The sequence below is a fragment of the Pempheris klunzingeri genome, chromosome 14 (assembly GCF_042242105.1).
Source record: "Pempheris klunzingeri isolate RE-2024b chromosome 14, fPemKlu1.hap1, whole genome shotgun sequence".
Taxonomy (NCBI): Eukaryota; Metazoa; Chordata; class Actinopteri; order Acropomatiformes; family Pempheridae; genus Pempheris; species Pempheris klunzingeri.
Genome location: NC_092025.1, coordinates 16624642 through 16645968, shown reverse-complemented (window position 1 = coordinate 16645968; position 21327 = coordinate 16624642). Strand labels below are relative to the sequence as shown.

The following is a 21327-nucleotide window of genomic DNA, read 5'->3' as shown; positions in this document are numbered from 1 at the left end:
TTATGCGCACTCAGAAAGATATTAACCTTGGTCGTGACCTGATCAAAATTACTCAAGAGAGGCTGGTTTCTAAAGTGAATTGTTCTGTCATAAGGGATCATTACTCTCCTCGTCTGCCTGTAATTACAGATTCAACCATTACAGGGGTCGCGCTTTATTACATGGCTGTTGAACATCTGTTGTTCTTTGGCTCCACTTCCGAGAGGAATGAAAAAGTTTATAGGAAAAAAAGTTGTTGTTTTTTTTTCTTTAAAAGCTGCAGTCTAAATCTGTAGAGCCCTATCAGTTATTAATCTGACATTTAACAGTTTTGTTTTAACACCTATTCAAACCATTAGAAAAAAAACTGACATTTTAAATCATGTCCTGTTTCCTCACTGGAAACATCACATATTTTGAATTATTTTCCAAGTTAACTTGCGGCTACTTGTGTCCTTTAGTTTCACTGTGCAATGCTAACAATGCTGACAAGCAGATGCTTGGTTAACTTGAGGGCAAAAGCAAAAGCTTTGTCACTGCAAACTTAATGTCTAGGCGCTACAAAGGAAACGCTCCTTTTTATCTAAAAGTGATGTGACTTCCTCAACACGCTGCAGGTATAAATATTTATTATAATTACTCAATTTGCCATCAGTGACTTACTCACTCCACCACACATTCCTCAAGCTAGAAGCTAGAAATACTGCCAGTGACACACTTTGCCCGAGCAGTGGTATCCATCAAAATCAAACCGAAGGCAACATGTGAGGTGAGCAGCTTCTGTTACCTGGCAGTGACTTGGCCCACTTGACTGCAGAGATGACCTGCTGCCCCCCCAGCCTGTTGAGAGTGGTCATGAGCCGCGAGGAGGTGTCTGGCAGTGTGCTGTCATAGCCCGAGTAGATGATTTCTGGCTCGATGGCCTTCAGCACAGACAGCATGGTGGGCACGAGTTGGGGCATGCACCTGGGGATGACTGGAACAGGCATGTTGTTGATAGGCTCTGAAGATCCAGTGGGCCGCTGCACTTTCATCTTGATCAGCTTCTTGTTTTTCCTCGCTGGGGGAAGAGCCGGGGCAGAGGAGCAGAAAAGGGAGGGGAGGAGACATCAAAGAGGCAACCAGTGAGCGGTCGTAGTTGTTATTTTACTTTTTAGGCATTAAGATACGTCCAATTTCTAATTTCACAGACACCCAAATGAGATAATTTAATTCATTAATTCATCAAAAATAATCAAGATGAGAGAGAAAACAATAACTATACAATGAACCATTTGAAGGGTTGTGAACTCACCCATGAGTTTTAACAAACCAGAGAAAGGTCAGCTGGACTGAACATGCTGGTTTGTTCCTGGTAATACGCCAATCTTATCTAATTAAGTCTTCACTTTATTAAAATAAAACCATTCCATCTCTCAGAGGAACATTTTTACACAGTGATGGCAAATTGCTGTGCTTTTGCACATAATATAGACTATCTGGGTGTCATTTTGACATTTTCTCCAACTAAATGTGCAAAACATGTCAGGGGTTGAGAGGTTACTGTGAAAAAAACATGTTTTTTCCTGCTCTCTACCTTTTTTAATTTCCTCTCCCTGAGTTTCTATGGCAACTAAGAGCCTCTCTGGTGGGAGCCTGTCAGCTGATGCGCTGACGTCCATCAAATCCTTCTCTCTGTCTCTGTCTTTCCCTCTCTGTATGCGAAACTACTTTCACCTGTCTGACAAACGGTGAACTGTTTACATCTAATCTTGGAAAAATTCTTATTTGTACAAAATCACCTACAGCAACTCCATTTCCCAAGTGACCACTTAAAGACTTCACCTGTTGCTTCCTGTGTCCATCCTCCTAAACCTCACAGCTTACTTGTTGCTCTGTGTCCTGAACATTTACCCCTGGAAGCTGAACCAGGTGAAAGATCACCCAGTGATCCAAAGCTGTGGACTTGGGACTTGAAAGTGGACTATGCATTGATCAATTTGTGTGAGTAGGTGGTGCTCTTTCATTCTGCCTGGCATGCCAGCACACGCATACAGAACAGCGCGTTCACAGACAATGGCGCGTGCGCACACACACACACACACACACACACAGAGCCGATCCACACTGCAGCCTTTCTAACACTTGTTTGGAACAAAATGTTCAGGGTGACTTGTACATAAAATTCAAGGCTTTTCTGTGACTTTCAAGATCCTTTTACGAAAGCTATTGATTTCAAAGATTTTGCTATATGTTTGTGCAATATCTGTGCACACAAGCAAGGCTTTCCTCTAGAGGACACATTTTTCACAGAGCTCTAGCCCATTGCTGAGTGTCGTCATTGGGCTAGACTACAGGCAGTTAATTCACTTTCAATATCTTTTCAGGACTTATTTTGACTTTCTCACATCCACAGATCTTAAAATCCTCAAAATCACAAATTAAAAAAAGGCTTTCCAAAGGATAAAATGGCTTTTTAAAAAGTCACCTGTAGATCTGTTGTCATCTCTGTCGCTCTCTTTTTTTAACCAAAAGTGAAAACCACAGGTCTCAGGAATATTGTTCGTTTATTATTACTCTATGGGCAGAGAATTATTGCGTTAGAGGTAGGAGATGGGAGCAGACAAAAGTTAAAAGGGGCAGAGAGACCTTTTTAGAGGAGAGAAAATATAGTAAGCAAAAGAAGAGGATATAAGACGCCATATGTTTCAGTGATGTGTGTAGTGTGAATGTATGCCACACAGGACTGCTGTAATCATCCATGCTAATTTGAGCCTGTGTCTTGTAAGCAATGGTAATGAGCTAGTCCATATTTAATGTTATATGCAAGCTGTTTTTTCTAATTGCTATAATTTGATGCATTTGACTGGTTTGACATTGAGATGGTACATTTTGTAGACTGTCAGGATCCCATACCGACATATCATGTTTGAATAGTGCTAAAAAAATAAAAATAAAATAAAATCCACTGCCTTTTCCAATTTTTCTCACCAACAAAAACCTATTAGCAGGAAACAAAAAAATAAGGCCTTCAGAGTACAGAACAGGCAGGGTTTATAAAGGGGAAATTGTGAAAGTGAAATACATATGATGATATGATATACTGGCATGTGTTATGGTCTTGTAATTGTATCTTCTGCCATCCAAAAATACAGCTGTTGCCTTTTATAGATCCCTTTTCTGTTTTCTAATAGTTGAAATGCTACAATAAAAAATAACTAAAATGCAAAGTTTCATTATTACAGTTAGTATATTTCTCATGAGATTTTGAGACCTCATGATCTCACCATGAGAGGTCGTGGTGGAAAGAGTGGGTGGTTGTGTCACAGGGCCAACGACATGACGCTCAATAAAGGGGGGATTTTAAGACTGCTACTTAAAGAAACAGTAAATTAAAGATGGTGTAACCCCTGTGTGTGAGTGTTAACTGTTCTGGTATCCTTTAATATATGCCAGATATATGTCAGAAGAGCTAAAATTGTAAAATGTTACTATACTTTTGATGACAGCATTTGGTGGTCTATACATAAATACATCCAATCAAATATGATTTTGAGTGACTAGTGAACCCATGCATGTTTTAAGCAGAGTTCGATACCATGTTGAAATATTTTTTTATCGAAGCATGGCCACAGATTATTTACCTTCCAAGTTCATTCCGGCTTGAAGACATTTCCTAAAGCGGCAGGCTGGACAGTTCTTCCTTCGGATCTTATCGATGATGCAGTCATTTCTCCCTGCACACAGGTAGTTGTGCTGGCCTGCACAGAGGAGAGGGGGAAGAAGAAGAGGGGGGAAAAGGAGACATATTAGCTAACTAAGAAGGTTTAAGAAGGATTAGCTTCAGCAGTATGTATTATAACCACTCTAACCACCTGGTGATTCTAAAGTGAGCCTGACAAGCCTGCAGCATCCCTCTGGTGTTGACAGCTTCACTTCCTCAAGTCTGAACTTGGAACACATCCATGACCCCCGTACAGAGCCCTTTCAGCCCAGCAATCTGACATGGCCCACACGGTCCACATTCATATTGTGGCCCATGTGCCAGAGTCTAAATGGCCCACATTTGTTTGCAGATGTTTAATGCGTCCCTTTTCTCATAATAGCTCTTTTGCTACCCGAGTATGAATGCCTTACAGGATTATGACGTGGGAAAGTAAACCAGAAGTGAGGCTGTGATTAGATTGTTTTAGTTTGAAAAAGACGCAGCAGAGACCCGCAGATAGATATTTGACCGGAGGCAAGGGAAATTATGTGTCAGCACCATCAAACATTTTTAGGAGAAATGATTGTCAGTGATCTGTAAGCAACGCTATTCATGGGAAACAGACTGGACTATGGCATTAATAGTTTGGGATGTTAAAGGATGAAGCTGGTGATACTCTATTTCTGTTAGTTGAAACAAACATGATGAAAACTAAAACCAACAATGTGTCTGTCAATACTGTACAGTCCGACTTCCCTCCCATGTCGGAGGTTCTCAGCCCAAAGCCCATTGGTTCCTACAGAATACATACATTTCTAAAAATGGGTCACAAATGTATGATTTCATTTTCATTTTAGTTAAAAAAAATAAATGCTGAGTAATTTCTTAGTTAGTAGAAGTAATACCTGTAGATCTTAGCAAACATCACTAAAACAAGAGTAAATAGTGTATTTGCTGGAGACTATTTTTAGTTTGCAGATTTGGTGTGCTAATGAGTAACAATGCTGTCGAAACAAAAAAAAAAAAAAGATTAACCTTTTTATCCTTTCAGAATCACCACAAATTTAACCACAATTTATTTGTATCTATTTAGTTCAGTTTATGCAGATAACTTTTATTTATTTAGTTCTGTCTTTCTTTTGTAAACCAACTAACCTCCACCAATGTGAAGCTATGAGTAGTCCCTTTACAATCTTCATGACCTATTATTAAATGTTGCCGTTATATTTTCATTGTGGCATTTCTGGGAATCACTTTGGTACTTTCTCTTCATCTTTGTCATCTCTCTACTGATATCAGTACGTATGCTGTCACCGGATTTAAATTTGCCTCCCGATGAGTCAGTTGGACCAAAAGACATCCATTCCATTTGTAGTGAAGGGGCGAGATTCCCGAGGAGGGATTTATGAGTATTTTTAAATCAATATTAAATACAAATAATATCACAAAGTATATCTTTCTTAATTTCAATGTAATTTATAAGGCCTGTGGCAGTGCCCCCTTGGGGCTGAAACAGTATATCTTACAGTCATGCACTGGGTCAGGGTGCAAAAGTATCTTGCTTTTAATGCCTACATTACTTGTGTGGCAGAGCCTGAGGAGAGTCACATGAATCTTATTTTTCCAGCATCAACTCATCCTTGAGTTCAGACTGAGACAAAATCAATCTAATGAACAAAATTAATAAGAGGATGTCCCATAACATCATGCCATCATCCCAAGCATTCACTTTGACAGTCATTCTATGAAATGCAACTGTCATGATTAACTAGAATCACCTCTAATGTGCTCAATGAGTCACTAACCTAACAAAGAACTTTGCATCTGCCGTTGCGATCATGTACTGTGGAAAACAGACGTAGGCAGTGATTTAGAATAACTCATCACTAGACTTTATCTGTCAGTGAAAATGTTCTCATTGGTTTTGGCCACATCTTTCAGATGCTGGTAACTGTTAACAGGAACTGGAAGGTATCATTTTCTAAGAAATCATGTAAATGAAACATGATTTTACTTGCACAGCAAACTCAGTTGGAGCTGCCTTTTACATCAAACCGTCCACAGATACAGTATTCTTGTCTCGCAGTGTATTAATGTATTATTTTACAATTAAGTGCCTAAAAAACTGACTTACATTGTGGTCTGACAGAGAAACCACCTTTTGAACAACTTTCAACTTCGTCCGCTCCTCTCGGAGATTCATTCTACCACCGAAAATGTTGAGTTCAAAAGTACGTCTTATTGAAGAGCATATGGCCCTTCTGGATGACTGGATGACCAAATTATAGCATACCCCCCCTAACCAATTACTGGAGGTTAGGGGAAAGGCCTCCTCATTAGTCACTTCATTACAGAGCGGACAACACAGCTATTACACAGTGACAAATGGCAGAATCAGAAGATATGATAAATAAGCAGATGGGCACCATGTAACATGCAGTCTTTTCATGTTCTTGAAACTATTCACTATATTGTTATTAAAGCCAGTGATCATCATCTTGGACGATACAATGAATATTTCGCTTGCCCTACCACCGTCCTTCTCCAGCAACCCTTCATGTGTTGTACAGACACACTGAGGAGTTTCAGCATGCCTGCAAAACCATCATTGGCAGAGGCAAGACCTTATACAAAGTCAACAGTGCCTTGAAAAAAATGCCATAAGCATTGATACTCATCTTTGAAATATCATGAGATTGATGCAGCTTTTGAACTAAAGGGCATTCAATAATACAGCTGGCATCATATGATAGACAAAAAAACACTGTGCACTATGTAGTCTTTTTTTCCTGTATCTTAATAACCTAGAGGCGTACAGACATATTTGGCAGAATTTAGCACTATGTATTAAAATGTTAACCCCAATAAAAAAAATAAGAAGCACCTTTGTATTCAGGAAAGCCTTGAACCTCCTTGACAAGCCAGTTTTGAATGCTGAGTTCAGCTACTGTGTCTACAGATAAAGTTCCATTAAAGTGTCTTGTGATTCTTCTTCTATTGTGTGACCAAACAGTGCAATAATCAAACCAACTCATTACATGGCGGCTGGCTGTGCATTTTAACATTCACTGTCATTCTTAACAGTTGGCAAGCATTAGGGTTCATTTTGCCAATGAAAACTATGATTTCTGACCATCATCTTTTCCTGGATGAGAATGTGATGCAGACTTAATAAAAGTAGCTAACCTTTGAAAAAGAATCGGTGTGTTATATCATTTTTCCCTCTGAAAAAGTGAACACTGAGCCTAATACAGCAGCCTAAATGCACGTACAATGAGCACAAGCAAAGAAGAGCAGCAACATTTGTTGCTAAAGAAACTCTGTCATCAAAATGGAGTGAAGCGGTGTCCGTATATGTACTGTATTTTAACATGATGTAAAACTAAAGTAAGGCTTAAGCTCATCTAAAGTTCATAGTATGTACAACTGTAACTGTTACAAAGCAGTGTGTGTAATTATTTGATATCCAATTCAGAAATCTATAATAATTATGTTGATATCTAAATTATTAACATTGGCCAAATTAGTGGCCATTATTCTCTCTCTCTCTAGACATTTGTAAAAAATCACATAATAAAAAAATCACCTAATAATCATATTCCACATAGACTAGAAATTAATCTGCGGGGTTGCTGGTGTGATGACAAGATAGCAGCCTGGGGGCTGCCAGTTGCAGCCATCACTGATATCACAGGAAGTCAGTGCAAACAATGGCGTAAACAGCCATCTGTGGTGTCAAAAGTGCCAGCTGAATCCCACTGATATCCTCTCTCCCTTATCCTGCCCTGATCTGCTAACAAGGGCCTGGCAGCACGGCTTGGTGAAGCCTCTGGCTGGGTTTGTAGCTAACAGAGCTGCAACTAATGACTGTTTGCTCAGTGGGTCAGTGGTTAGCTCTGTCAACTCACAGCCAGGAGGACCACAGTTTGAACCTGATCAGTTTCTTTCAACTCTGTAATATCTACTTACTTTATTTAGTTACTTAATCTGACCATCTGACAATTAAAAAGGAAGCTACTCCTACTATTTGTGAAGCTATGATCTGCAAGTTTGATATTTTTGCTCAATTATTCACCAAAATAATTAAATTACAATAGAATAAATAATAAGTGAAAATCCCTTATATTTCTAATTCCCTTAAACATGTAAGTAATAAACTAAAATAAAAATGTCCAGTCTGTTTCTAGTCCTTTGGGATGTAATTCAAGGACTAACAACCCATTAAATCATTTTTTTTTTCCATCATTGCAAACAATCAGCACTTTTCCTCAACTACGTCTTTTCTGCTATGCAGAATTCACAAAAAACATAACGGATTTACAATTTTAGACATTTATCTTAAATGATTTATATTATAAAATCACAGTTTCAACACCTTACTGTTGTAAGTTGTTCAATGTTTCAGTTAAAAAAAATAGTAAATTAGTCAAGAAATTTAAATGTAAAGATGGGGATGGGGAAGTGACATTATGTTAGTGTAGACTGCAATTTTAAGTCATGTTATACTGATATCAGTCGACAATCAGTCAAGCAGGATGTTTTTAGGAGCAGAAACCCGGGCAGGACCTAAATACAGTTATCAGTAGAAATGGAGAAACAGACAGAATAAATAAAACACATGAACAGTACAAGGTAAAAAAAAAAAAAAAAAAAAGTTTAGAGATGATTTCTGACATTAGATCTCCAGAGGTTAATGTGGTCAATAATAAGTGCAAAATAATCGGCCTAAATAGAGACTGGGTGTGATGGCAATTATTTGATCTACCACCACTGAGGATGATGAGGTGGAGCATTCCAAGCAGAAATTGAAGAGCACAAAATCACTCAAAGACAGTTTTCTACTGACTTGAATTACCAAATCAGAACATTTGCATGCATTAACAGATAGTTGGCAGAGGAGGCTGTGCATGTGTCTCATATTGGTCATATTTGAGTGCTGAAGGAATACAGGCACATGGGCAAATCAGAGGTGATAGTATTACCATTATCATCATCATTATCATCATCATCATCATCAAAATTATAATTATTATTATTATTAAAAATGCATTTATTTACCATCTGTGTTTTGTCGTGCTCTCCATCCTTCACCATAGAGACAACAACCGGAGAATGGAGAGGGGGGAGAAAAACAAAAATAACAGATATAACTTTCTCAGTGCTACTGTTGGCAGCTCTTTTCAAAGTAAAAGTTACACTTCAGTTTGAGCGCTTGGCATTTACACCAGCACCACATAATGAAAAGCTGATATCCTAAATGACAGTCAACAATCATACAACTCAACATATTAACTGTGGCAGATTGTCCAGCTAAAATTAAGTGGTCATGTGTATGATTTTCTAATTTATCTATATTACTGTTACTTACTAAAGGAATAATAGTCTCAAATACATGTTTGATTGTATGCAGGAGACTAAGAAACGTCTTCAAAGTTTCCACTGTCGGCAATCAGCCATGTTTTAGTCCTATCAATCTATGTCCAGTACATCACCTTACATTTAGAGTAATGATTTCCTTACAGTAAGTTTGGTCACAACTGTATTACTTCCCTTGCAGCTAGAGAGGAAACTGAACACAGCAAGAGAAGGAAAGAAAAGAACAAAACTGTCGGTCGGCTAACTGGGACTTGAAAAAAAGATATTAATGTGGGTCATTTCTGTGCATTTAGTACCAGAGTTTGGTCAATGATAGTGGTATATTTACTGTTCTCTTAGGCATAACCTATCCATTGTTGGTGAATGCAACAGTCAATTAACAGCAACATACCCCTCACAAAGCCTTTTCAAACTAATTACACATCGGTAGAGACAGCTTCAGACAGACAGGAAATGAAACAGAAGCAGAGAGATGCAGAGGGAGATGTAATGCAAGGCAGAAAGCCTTTAAGAAAAATTACTTTTTGTTTGTCAGGTGCATTCCTGCCCCTCCCATCTCATGACTTTTTCAAGGCAATTAATGCCCACACTGCTTGACTGAGACAAGACCTGTATACTGTGCCAAAAGTTGGTGAAGCAAACCGGGAGAATGGTTATCTTACAAGCTCATTGTTATACCATTACCTATATAAGGCACTGGTATGTGAATTGGAAGGGTATTACGGTGGTAATATTTCCTCTGACATTTTTTGCTGTCAATCAAAGTTAAGTCGTCTCTGCTTTGGTACAGGACAAACAGGAAAGGCAAGAGAAGAGGAGACAGTGAAATGTAAGGCCAGGACTACAACTAAAACCCACAAGGCGTGTGCTTACTAACACTCAACAAGAGTTTTTCCACTCAGACCTAGAATTTTGAGCATTAATTACATTTTCTACCACCTTAGAATCTGAACTAAACTACTTCAAGAGCTGATCTTATGTAACTCAAACCACTGGGAATCCCTGGGACAAAATGTACAAAGATAATAGATGCTAACCATTGCTATGTAAACCATTAAGTTTACATACTTGTTCTCAAACTTTTTTCCTCACAAAGCTTCTTTGTGTAAATACCATCATTCAAATCTAAAGTGTGTTTTGGGTGCTGACAAGTAGCACGTCATGTCTGAGTGAGAAAATTAGCAATTGAATGAGTGGATGCAGGTAGGGAGGTGCGTTTCGACCAACCTTCAACAGCCCTTTTGAAAAACACCTTGCAGCTGCCGCAAGTTACGACCCCGTAGTGGCACCCCGAGGCCTCGTCTGAACACACCAAACAGATCTTATGTGTCTGTCCGCTCGGCTTGGATTGGCCCGGCACTGCAGGACTGCTGGTCTCCCCTGCTCTGGGTGACGAGCTGAAATGCATACAGAGAGAGAGAGAGAGAGAGAGAGAAGACAGAACAACATGTTAAGATGGGAGAGCTGCGTGTAAATGTAAAGCTTTTAGTGATAAGTTAATGGTAAGCTGCAGAGGGCTGGTTATGGGTGTAGACAGTATGCTGTACTGTTGCTAAGAGACATGAAAACCCTGTGGACAAATCCTTGTCAGCTAAGGGAAATTAACTGAAAACAGGTAAACATTTTGATTGTGCTGCTGCTGTTTCTCTGATCAAAGGAGGCTTTTCCTATGGAAATGGCTGAAAAGGAGACGTGGACGAGGGCTTGAATGTTCAGAACAAAAGTGGTGTTGTATAGTATGGTAAAACTGTAATTCTATTGTACAGTAAACATGCCAAACAAAAATATCCCGGAGGGAAGTGGAACAACACAACATATATTCATTAAACAGTATTTCCTGTAATAAAGCACAATGACGGAAAGCTTTAAACTTCAGTATGTGACTGGGAAGCTGTCCTCAGATGAAGCTCTCTGACTTAAATGTGACATAGCTGATGATTTGTTGATTTGGATGAGTCCACTGATTGCTTTTTCATTAACGCTTAATGCGTAAGTAAATAACCTAATGAGGCTTATCACTGGCAACAGCTCCACAGCGCAGTGACTCTAAATCTCACTCAAAGCCTGCAATTTTGTTGCGACGTGCTCGTTTAAAAAAACGCGCATATGCACAGTTGTCGTCACCCTCGGCTGACTATAATTACACTTCAAGTAACTGAGACACACGAATTGCAGTGTGAAGCTAAACTAACCACCAATTTGTCAGATGTATTGCAGGCAAAGTGCCAGCATGTGCACTGAGAATATGTCAGGTTTGAGGGGCATGTTGCGGCCAAACAGACTCCAGACTACTGTTAGACTGACACTGCTGCGTAATCCACGACAAGAATTTGACCGCATTAGAAGGGCTTAAATCTTTTCTCCCTTGTTTGTTTTGGCAGCACACCAGTTGGAATGTATATGGGCGTTATGTAACAGAGTTGGCTTGCTAAGTTAGATAATGACTTAACATTCAGGACTATAGATACCTTAGCCCCGATGCTGTATCGGTATTCAGCTAACGCTCTAAGTATTTTTCTGTGACTTTCAAGCTACAGAGCCATGTTTGCAAGACAGGAGCGGAGAGAGTAAACAATAAAACTTGTTGATATCTCTCTCATGGACCACAAGCCACCCATGCCTGTCTCCCCAAACAAGCATGACCTAAATTCGCAGTGGCTGCTGCCTCATGGTCATTGGAAAGACGACACTTGCTTCTGCAAATTGGACTACGACCAACGGGAGAGTAGAGGTGGCAGATCTTGGAAGACATCCAGCTAAAAAGTTCAGCCATAGCTTAACACTGAACTAGCCAAGATCATTTCCAACACATGCAGACAGTTTCGGATAGCAGCCGGATTCAGAGAGCCATGCCAGCTTTACTTTTGGCTGTCATCAGAAAAATGTATAATCACACTGTTTTGCAGATGGTATAAACAGAGGGGGAAGGGAGAGCAGGGAGCCAGAGTATGGAGGACCCTCACAGTGGTGGCATTTTCTGTACAAAATGTGTGCTTTCAGAGATGCAAAAATGCATGAATGTAGAGAGATCTTCCCCATTTGCGCTCAAAAATGAAATCATAAAGGTTTTTAACTGTCATTGCAGCATTTGGAGTAAATGATGAACTAACAAACAATTAAAAGACGATTCGCTGTGAGAACTCAAATATATGTGTGCTGAAAAATACACCAAAAGGGTTATTCAAACAAAAAATGCGTAACTCAACCACAGACCTAAAAGGCTGGATGACTAACACCTCAACGACTATGCATGGCTCATTCTGAAACCCACATCTGGGTAACCGTTTTTTTATTTTCAGAGGTACAGTAATCTACAAACAAAACTGGCCTAAATATGATAATCTGATCCTACATACAGACCAAAATAGGTACCCAACAGTCATTTTTGCCTTGCTGTGCAATTGATCCTGTACACACTATAGACTGTCTACATCACAGACTGCGTAATGCAAGACGGTGTTAATAATAAGATTTCCCATAATGATTGTAGGATTTTCCATGGTATCACACTGTGTGACACTGAAATGAACTAATTCAGCCCAACCCACAGAACCTGTGCACACTATGGTTAGACTTGATCTGCTACACTAGCACTCTGCAAATTTTGGCAGATGCTTTCTAATATGTACTAGTCTTAATTTTGGATTGTCAGTCTGGCACTACTTGGGTATTTATAGAAACGGTACTCTTTCAACCCCTTTATGAGCACTATGGTATTCTGCTATGTGCTCATCTTTCTGGTTCTCTCATTACTTGTCAAGTTAAAGCAGCTACGGCTGGATTCGAATAAGGATGCTGTGAACAGTAATTATCGGGGGTTGCTTGACCTGTGATGGCTCTCTCAGGATTGCTCAACCACCGGAAAAAAGGCCGCCAGTGAAGCGGGAGATTACATGACACCAACCAACCAAGGGAAGCAAGTGTAGGCATTTACACTGTATGTGCATTGCTTTAACAATTTGACATTTGTCAGGTCAATTGTTTTTATCAGTTTTAAGACTTGATCTACAGTCTTTTATGTTGAATATTTTATTATATTTTCTTTTTTTGTTTGATTACCATTATCAGTATTTTAAAGTGGATTAGAGAGCTAAAAAAAAAAGTTAGTAAAAGCTGGTAATGTAAAATGACCACAGGGTGGTGTTTGAATTAAACATTCATAACGGCCCTACTCCTGCTCTAACACACATGCTCCTCCCATCACTGAGCCAACAAGTGAGGCTCTGAGCCATGCAGCGCAGACTCAAGCCTCATTAGGAACGCCTGCATACTGGACACAGAGCGCAATAAACATGTGTACTTGCTCACTTACACACAAGCACAGACACACATACAAGCACAGACACACACACACACACACACACACACACACACACACACACGTCTACACAGAGCAAAAAGTACTGATAAAGAAGAACAGAGCATAAACAAATGGAACAGTGCACACGGTGAAAATCTGGTAAACGTATGCAGAAAATGGAAGTGTGATATTCCAACAAAGCCATCAGACTCATCAACAGATGTAATCCTCTACCTCTGTCCCCACCATAACCCCCCAAAACCACAGAGGCACCCCTCGCACACATATACAAGTTCTCTGTGCAATATACATATCCGTGCGCAATTATTACTTTAATTGTATATACCACTTGAACTATATATAGTTTTTTCTGTATAGCTGCTGTTTATTTATCTCCTTTCTTTTTCTGTTAATCTATTAATCTGTTTTTTAAAATCCTGACGCAGCATTGAGGGCGAAAAGGGCAACGCAAGAATTTCATTGTGCGTTGAAACTTGTTTTTTATCTGTACATATGACAATAAAACGATTGAATTTAATTGAACTGAATTTCAGGAAGGACTTGAGCAGAACATACAAAAAAAACGCAATAAAAACAGGTTGCACTTAACTGCTTGTACCGGCCAAGCACCAGGGTCTTAAAAAGGTAAAAGCAACAAAAATCTGAGCAGGCTGGACGGTGTTTACACTTTGAGGCATGTTGCCAATCACTCCCCTCACTATTTTTTTTTCTACCTACAAATATCTCTTTCTTACATGCTAACAATATGTGTTAGTACTGAGAGGCTGCGCTGAAATATTGGAAGGCTCTGGCAACAAGGCTAAAGACCAAAAACAATAAACTAAATTAAATCCTGCTGCAACAGACAGTATGATCCAGCAGGATTTTGTAAAAGGTGCACAATCATCTATCTCTACAGAAACAGAATATTTATAGAGAGCGTACAATGTACAAGTGGAAATCAATTTCGACTTCCCTCCCCAATGACTCAGTTTGGAATTAAACAATGTGTCCGTTGTTTATTTTATTCCATTGTTGATAAGTATAATCCAATAACAAAGATTATGATTTTCAAATAATCACATGAACATGCCAACTGTTTAATTTAATCTACATCGGAATAAAACCAAGCCAGTGCAGCTCTATAAATTATAAATGTGTTATGTTGTTAATGACATAACATTGGATGATGAGGCAGAGGAAAATACAGATCAGCACTAATTACAGTCCACAGCAAACAAAGTTCCTGTAGCAACTATGGTGGGAGAACTGAACTGGGCTGACCCACTGTGCCACTGGGGAATCATATACCAGTGACTACAGTGGGAATCAATGAGGATGGTTTTTCCATTAACATCAAAGCTTTTTTAGACTAATGTGTGGGAGCAGAAAGAATGAGATGGGCGGTGGGAAAGAGAAGCGGTTTCCATCAGCAGAGAGATGTAGAGCATTCACAGCGATGATGCTTAGCCTAACACGTTATGGTATGTATGCACTGGTGTGGTTTCTAGCTTGCTTTTACTGATATATTACGTCACTGTTGAGTCAAAAGTCTTTCAGCTGCTCCCTCTGACAAACTAATCTCCCAAATGTCTATGTGAACAGTGACTAAAACCATCGGATACCAATCAAATAATTGTACTCTTTTGCTCACAAACACAGTTGCTGTTTCTATTCTATCCATGTACTTTCTGCTAAATATGCATTTCCGTTTTTTTCATGACAACCATGGCACATAATAAATGTCCTCCATGCTCTGCGGACTCTCTGGTAGTGAGTGGGTTCTCTGAAAGGCCAACCATTATTGGGGACTTATGCATAATCTGCATTCAAAAGGCTAAACACAATATTACTGGTGATCACAGCTAAGCCCTGTTCTTTGTACGTGAATAACTGAGTTATCCAGATTAGTACGTTGATGATTTGACACGAGTCTGGACTTTCTGGTTCTTTGAAGCTGGTTTAAAATTAATCTAGAGCTGTTGTCACAGCAACAAGTCCACAAGCTCAAACATGCAAACATGAAGAGCAACAAGTCCTCATGCTTAAACCTGCAAATATGCAGGCTGGACCATGTCCAAGATTGTTTTAGTGCTGAACCCCCCCCCACACACACACACAGACACACACAAAATCATTTTAAATACAAGTGACTCACTTTCTCAGATTTATAATAAAACAGTGTTGATTTAAGTTTGGTTTTAGATTTTAGATTTAGATTTAGAACATGCAGGTTATCAGAAAAGATCTGCTGATGTAATTATAGCAATTGTTCATAAGAGTTACCTCTTCTCTATCTTATACATAATACATGAAAAAAAAACGATCTGCTAACTAAACATTGCGGCAGTCCAGCAAACAGAATCCTTCGAAGCACATTTGATTGTCTTTTTGTATACAAGTGAGCTTGGTGAGGTCCCAGGACAATACACAGGATGTTGGTGAAGCACAGTGTTTTTTGTTAGTATTATTATTATTATCATTATTCAATTAATCCATATATCTGTGCTAACAGGCATGTGAAACAATGCCATCCCATGCCTAAAGGACTGTACTCAGATATACAAAATCCGTTTTTTAAGTCTGTTTTATTTTTAAATAAAAATACAAAGTAAATGCAACATAATGACTCGGTAGTTCTTTGTAGACAACCCATTACTTAAAAAAAAAAAATCTGTTCTGACGATTTCATCTTCATTGTGTAATTTCACTGTTTTACTGTACGCTTCCCTTCCTGCCATTCCCTTACTCTCACTTCCTCTTTCTCCATCACATCCGTCTCTCTCACCGACTCTCGCTCTCATCCTCTCTTGTTACTCATTCCCCTCTTCCTCCTTCCTCTTCCCCTCACCCTGCCTCATCTGCCAAGGTTATATAATATTCGTATTACTGCTGCTGGGGCAGACGCCCCCCCCCCACTCCCCCTCCCCCTTCCCGTCCTCAGCCTCTCAGCCAATCGAGTGTCACCACTGGCAGGAAGTATGGAGGAGGTCAGGCGAGTCATGGGATTATCCAACTCACCTACCCGGAGACAAGCACACACAGCGTATGTGTGTGTTTTCTGTGTGTGTAACTAATAGGAAGCTTGCATTTGTGCGTGTGCATGTGTGTGTTGATTTGGTCTTTGAATTACTGAGCGGAGCCTTTGGTTGCTAGAGAGGAGCACAGTTATAAAGCTACCCTTGTTTCAGAAATCATCATGTGATTGTGTGATGGCTCCCTCTTTTCTTCTCTCTTTTTTCTCCCACTAAACTCAACTCACCCACCCACCCCTCCTCACATCTGAGTGTCTCCTACACAGTGCTGTCACATTAATCATCATTTCATACCCTCCCTCTGCCTATTCTTTATCATTCTTTTTTTTTTTTTTTTACCCCCACCTAAAAAAAAAAGAAGCAAAATTACAGTACTTGCAGTTTGTTCTAATTCTACATTTACATTTAACTGACTAATTTATCAGGGCTGCATCTGAGAGGCAGAAAAGTGAAACAAAGTGTTAAGTTGTTAAAGAGATGCAAAACCTGTTGGTGAGGAGGACGGGGTGGGTGGACGAATCAAGAAATCGTGTGACTTGGACATAAATTTCACCCAAGGCTGCCCTGACACGTTCAGCAATCTGATGGAAATTGAGTCTTATAATCCAAACTATTCTAATATAAAGGAACCCTTTCATCCCGAGTAGCGGATTGTCTGCCAGGTCGCTTTGAGCCGCTGTGTGATGAGCGAGGTCAGAGGTCAGAGTGATTGATGTGAGTCAGGGCGCGAGGGAAGTGAAAGACAACATGGGGAAAAACAAGCTTCTATTGCAGCCAAGCACTTTGACTTCCTCTCAAGGATGGAGTGACAGTTGATCTTTGTGTCATCCCACTGTTATGTTTTTCACATCTTTCTCTCTCTTTCACACACACACACACACACGTGCAGGAATCATTAGCAAGGCAGCCACGTGATGTTGCATTAACAGTAAATCCCACTGTGACTTGAACTGAACTAGGAGGGAACTTTGAATTCAGATCAGTTGCCGCCGTCAGCTCTGCCGCCTTCTTTTCATCAGGCCTGAACACAGTTTTGCTCCTTTGAGTACAACTAATATGTCGGCGCGTTGGGTGTGCTCACAAAGAAAAACATTGTGAATTAAGCTGGAAATGTGTGGCTGAGTAGCGATGCTTTTCGGTGTAATCGCCTGCTAAATGCTCATCTATATTTGCTGTTATGCCGTAGAATAACCCAGCATGTAAATAAACATCAGAGATGTACATACTGCTCCGGGGTTTCAATGTGTGCCCCTTTCTGGAACATAACAAGGAAGAAAAAACTAAGCTTAAAACCTGTGGCCTCAGGGCTGCACAATAATTCAATATCTGTGTTTATTTTCTTTTAGCGGAGTCCTGTTATGATGATGAGGGGATATTGTGATTATTGCGGGTATTATGATACACAATGATGTTGTCAAAAGAGATGATAACAAGGGGAGTGTAACACAAAACTGATAAAACGAGGTTATGAAGCACAATTTGTAGTATTTGAGGACTGGTCGACATCACACCTAATGTTATCTTGCTGTTTAATATGACCGACATCAATGTGCTTATTTAATAAGTGAGTTTGCTTGAGTGCTTTATATAAAAATCATTACTGTGATATTGATTTCAGACATATAGCATCACCCAGCCCACACCAGCAGGAGGCTCGTCGCTTCACACAGCTTCAGTTACATAAAGAGAGCCAAATACCAGAGTGTGTGTAGGCAGAGCAGATCAACCCAGAAACGAACAGATGAGAGTAAAGAGACAATCAACTGCAAAGTGTGTTAACGGGACAGACAGTGAGGCGTCTTCCTACAACTTTGATGCACAAGATCACGTTCTGAACAGAAGAGAGCAGCTAAAAGCAGCTACGTGGGAGGAAGACACAATTTCTACTGTTCCTCTCTGAGAGGGGTATGGTTTAGGCTAGATGAGGTCACATGTTAAATCCCTGGAGCGTAGCTATGCTGTATTGGAATGTGGAGCTTTACAGGAAATTGGGCCACATGGTGTGGACCACAGGGAGCAGAATAAGGGGCAATTGCACAATCTTTCAAGTTTATCTCTGTTTAATTCTATATGATTGCTGTGCAACAAGCATCATAGGAGCATGTTTAGCATGAAGTTTAACAAGATCTAGAAGATCCACTCTGTGTATTTTAGACAACAAGCCCCTACTGTATTTCTCAAAGTGTATACAGATTATGTAGTTATTTCAAGCTTTTATGTGTGATTCATACGAAGCATTTCTCTCATCAAAATACCACAAAATTGTGGTAGATAGATGGTTGTAGGTGCTTTTTTTTTAATGCGATAAAAGCTACACTGAAAAAGGATTGTTGGAAGAAAGTAGATTTTCTGAGGTTTAGATTAACTCTGAATGTAATTTAAAGAAAAGTAATGACTGATTTGCTACAAAACGTTACACTGCAACTAGAACTGAAATGATAAATCAAATAAGCTGATAACAGCTTATCACCATTAACTAGTTTGATAATCAAATAAATAGAATAATTTTCTACATAACCATGCCAAAACTACTCTGGTTCAAACGACTCAAATGTGAATACTTTTTTTTAGTTTTCTATGATAGCAAGCTGAATATATTGGGTTTATAGATTGGTGGAGGAGGGACTCTTCCAGCTGCAAAGCCACAGTGGGTGGGGAGGATGATTGTAACACTGCTGTAAAAAAAGCCTGCGTTTGTGTGTGTGTGTGTGTGTGAGCGTGTGTGAGGGGAACCTTCAATTGCTCCCTGCAGATTCGATTTGCCGCTGACACATTGTGTATCTTAAATCAGATGGATGGCCAGGGCCTGAGGGCACACAACACCCATTTCCCCTGGTGGCCTTATGAAATTAGCTTTCATTTAGCACCTTAATGCTTTGCCCCCTTAGAAATTACCACCAAGAAAGTCCTCTCTCCCTGTTTCACCCACTCTGTCTCTTCCTCTTTCTAAATCCCAACAGCAAATTGACAGAAAGCACCACTGTCTTCTCTCATCAATTCATAACTTATTTCCATAAATATCACTAATGTCATAACGCTGTCATAGCAGTATTCAAAAGGACAACTGCCTCAATGTAACTCTAAACATCCTTCTGGAGAAAGATTTCAATCTGTTACAATAATACTCAAAAAATAAGAAATAACACTGTCTCCAAAAAATACATTCATTTCAATCATACATTCAACACATTCATTTTAAGAATTCAATTTGTGCTACAGTTCAACTATATGATGTACATTTTTATTTACAAAAAGCAAGAGATTGACATGAAAGAAGTCAATACATCAATGGAAATGACTATTCAGAAATACTTGGATATCCGTCATCAAGGCTAAATAAAGAAAAAAGCTGTGGTGTAGTGAGAAGAAAATATAATCGACAACCTATCTCAGTCTTTGGCCTACATTTGTGGGAATAATACACATAAAGTTTTAAACATACAACACTGCAGAGAATGAGGGCCGAGGTTGACAAAGTGTTGAACGTCAGCCCGCACATATACACAAAATACAGGAGAAACTGAAACTCGATATGTGCACCCAGTATCACCCTGAGGTCTGGCCTGATGCAGCTTACGAAAATAAGTGTTTGTGTGTGTGTGAGGCCGTGGCGAAAAAGACGACAGCTAGCTTACGTTACTGGCCACTTGCATCAAGCGAACAGACATCAATGACTCCTTTTATCGAATTGGCATTACATGGCTGCCCGCTAGCAACCACTGAAAAGAACTGGCGTTGGCCTCAACCAAAGTGTGGTAGCTTTAAAACTGATGTTTTTCCTTTGTACTGTATCCCTCCTGAGATTATGTGCGTTAATGCTGTTGCATTCCTGAGATTTTCATTGGGGTCAGTGTGTGGACAAGCCTATGGCCTACAGCCTTTTGGTGATTATCTTTACAATCTTTATTTTTTTCATTAAAACACTGACTGAGCAAATTTGCAGTGAGGAAATTTGAAGACCAGAGAGTTTGCTGTTAAGAGATGATTCTCTCTGCCTAACCCTACTGTAGTCAGTCCTGTGGTCTGCGCTGCCAACAGGCTGAGTGATGGTGGAAAACAGGTCATGCATACAGGCAGGCAGATAGACCTAGTAGGCAGGAATGCAGTGAAAATGTTCACAGCAGCTGCGGCATTAGCAGAGGAAAGCGGTGACGGCTTTGGCTGACTGATGGAGGGTTAAATTTACATACACCCACCACCTCTGTCTGCAGAAAAATTAATGAAGTTGAAGATGCTGCTGACAGACAGCGAGAAAGCAATGAGAGTGCAGGACACAGGCAGGAAAAGCGTGGTTGCTCAGGGTACTGTACAGGGTTGGTGACGATCGAGAACCAGGCCTGAGTTGGGACAGGTTCCAAACTTATAAGAACCCGAGCTTTGTTAAGGAACATACTTTTCAAGTGTGTTTTTTCTATTCTGTGCAGCTGATAATGCGTGTATAAGCTCACGCGTATCTTGGTGGACCAGTGGGCAGTGCTTCCAAGTGTATCCAAGCTTTGAACTGCTACTGTCAAATGTCATCACTTTCCAGAACACGTTTCCTGTCACAAGGAAGTCTGGCTAAGATGACAGCGCACTACTGCAGCATGGGATGAGAATGCAGCATCATATGCAGTGAAACTGGCCAGAGGCAGTTAATGGTTGCATGCCAAGCTAGAGACTTTGTACATGAAATGTACATTGACATTTTCATTAGTTTAGCTTTTAAGCAAAAAGCACCACAAAATGCCTTTTTTTTTTTTTTTTTGCCTTTATAATATTTTGGTTTCTTTTAGCAATTAAATAATATGGAGTCAGAACCAGGACTCAACTACAATCAAAACGCAGTATAGACATCCCCAATCCCTATACTGTTGTGATACATAACCTGGAACTCTTGATCACATGTAGATTAATTCCTTCCTGGTGGCAGAGTAGAGGAAAAGGTACATCATCACGTAAGACTGATGTAG

General features: G+C 39.7%; 1 protein-coding gene across 3 annotated transcripts in view; it reads right to left on the bottom strand.

Moving 5' to 3' along the window:
* LOC139213285 (glucocorticoid receptor-like) overlaps positions 1 to 21327 on the bottom strand; it is a 57693-nt gene that overhangs the window by 9464 nt on the left and 26902 nt on the right. For 2 of the 3 annotated variants that reach the window (XM_070843945.1, XM_070843946.1), the window contains exons 3-6: positions 10268 to 10437; positions 8723 to 8749; positions 3603 to 3719; positions 767 to 1039 (exon numbers count right to left, since the gene is read on the bottom strand). In XM_070843945.1, coding sequence (XP_070700046.1) covers positions 767 to 1039; positions 3603 to 3719; positions 8723 to 8749; positions 10268 to 10437 — 587 coding nt within the window. The remainder of the gene's footprint in view (positions 1 to 766; positions 1040 to 3602; positions 3720 to 8722; positions 8750 to 10267; positions 10438 to 21327) is intronic. The other variant, XM_070843947.1, reaches the window with a different exon arrangement.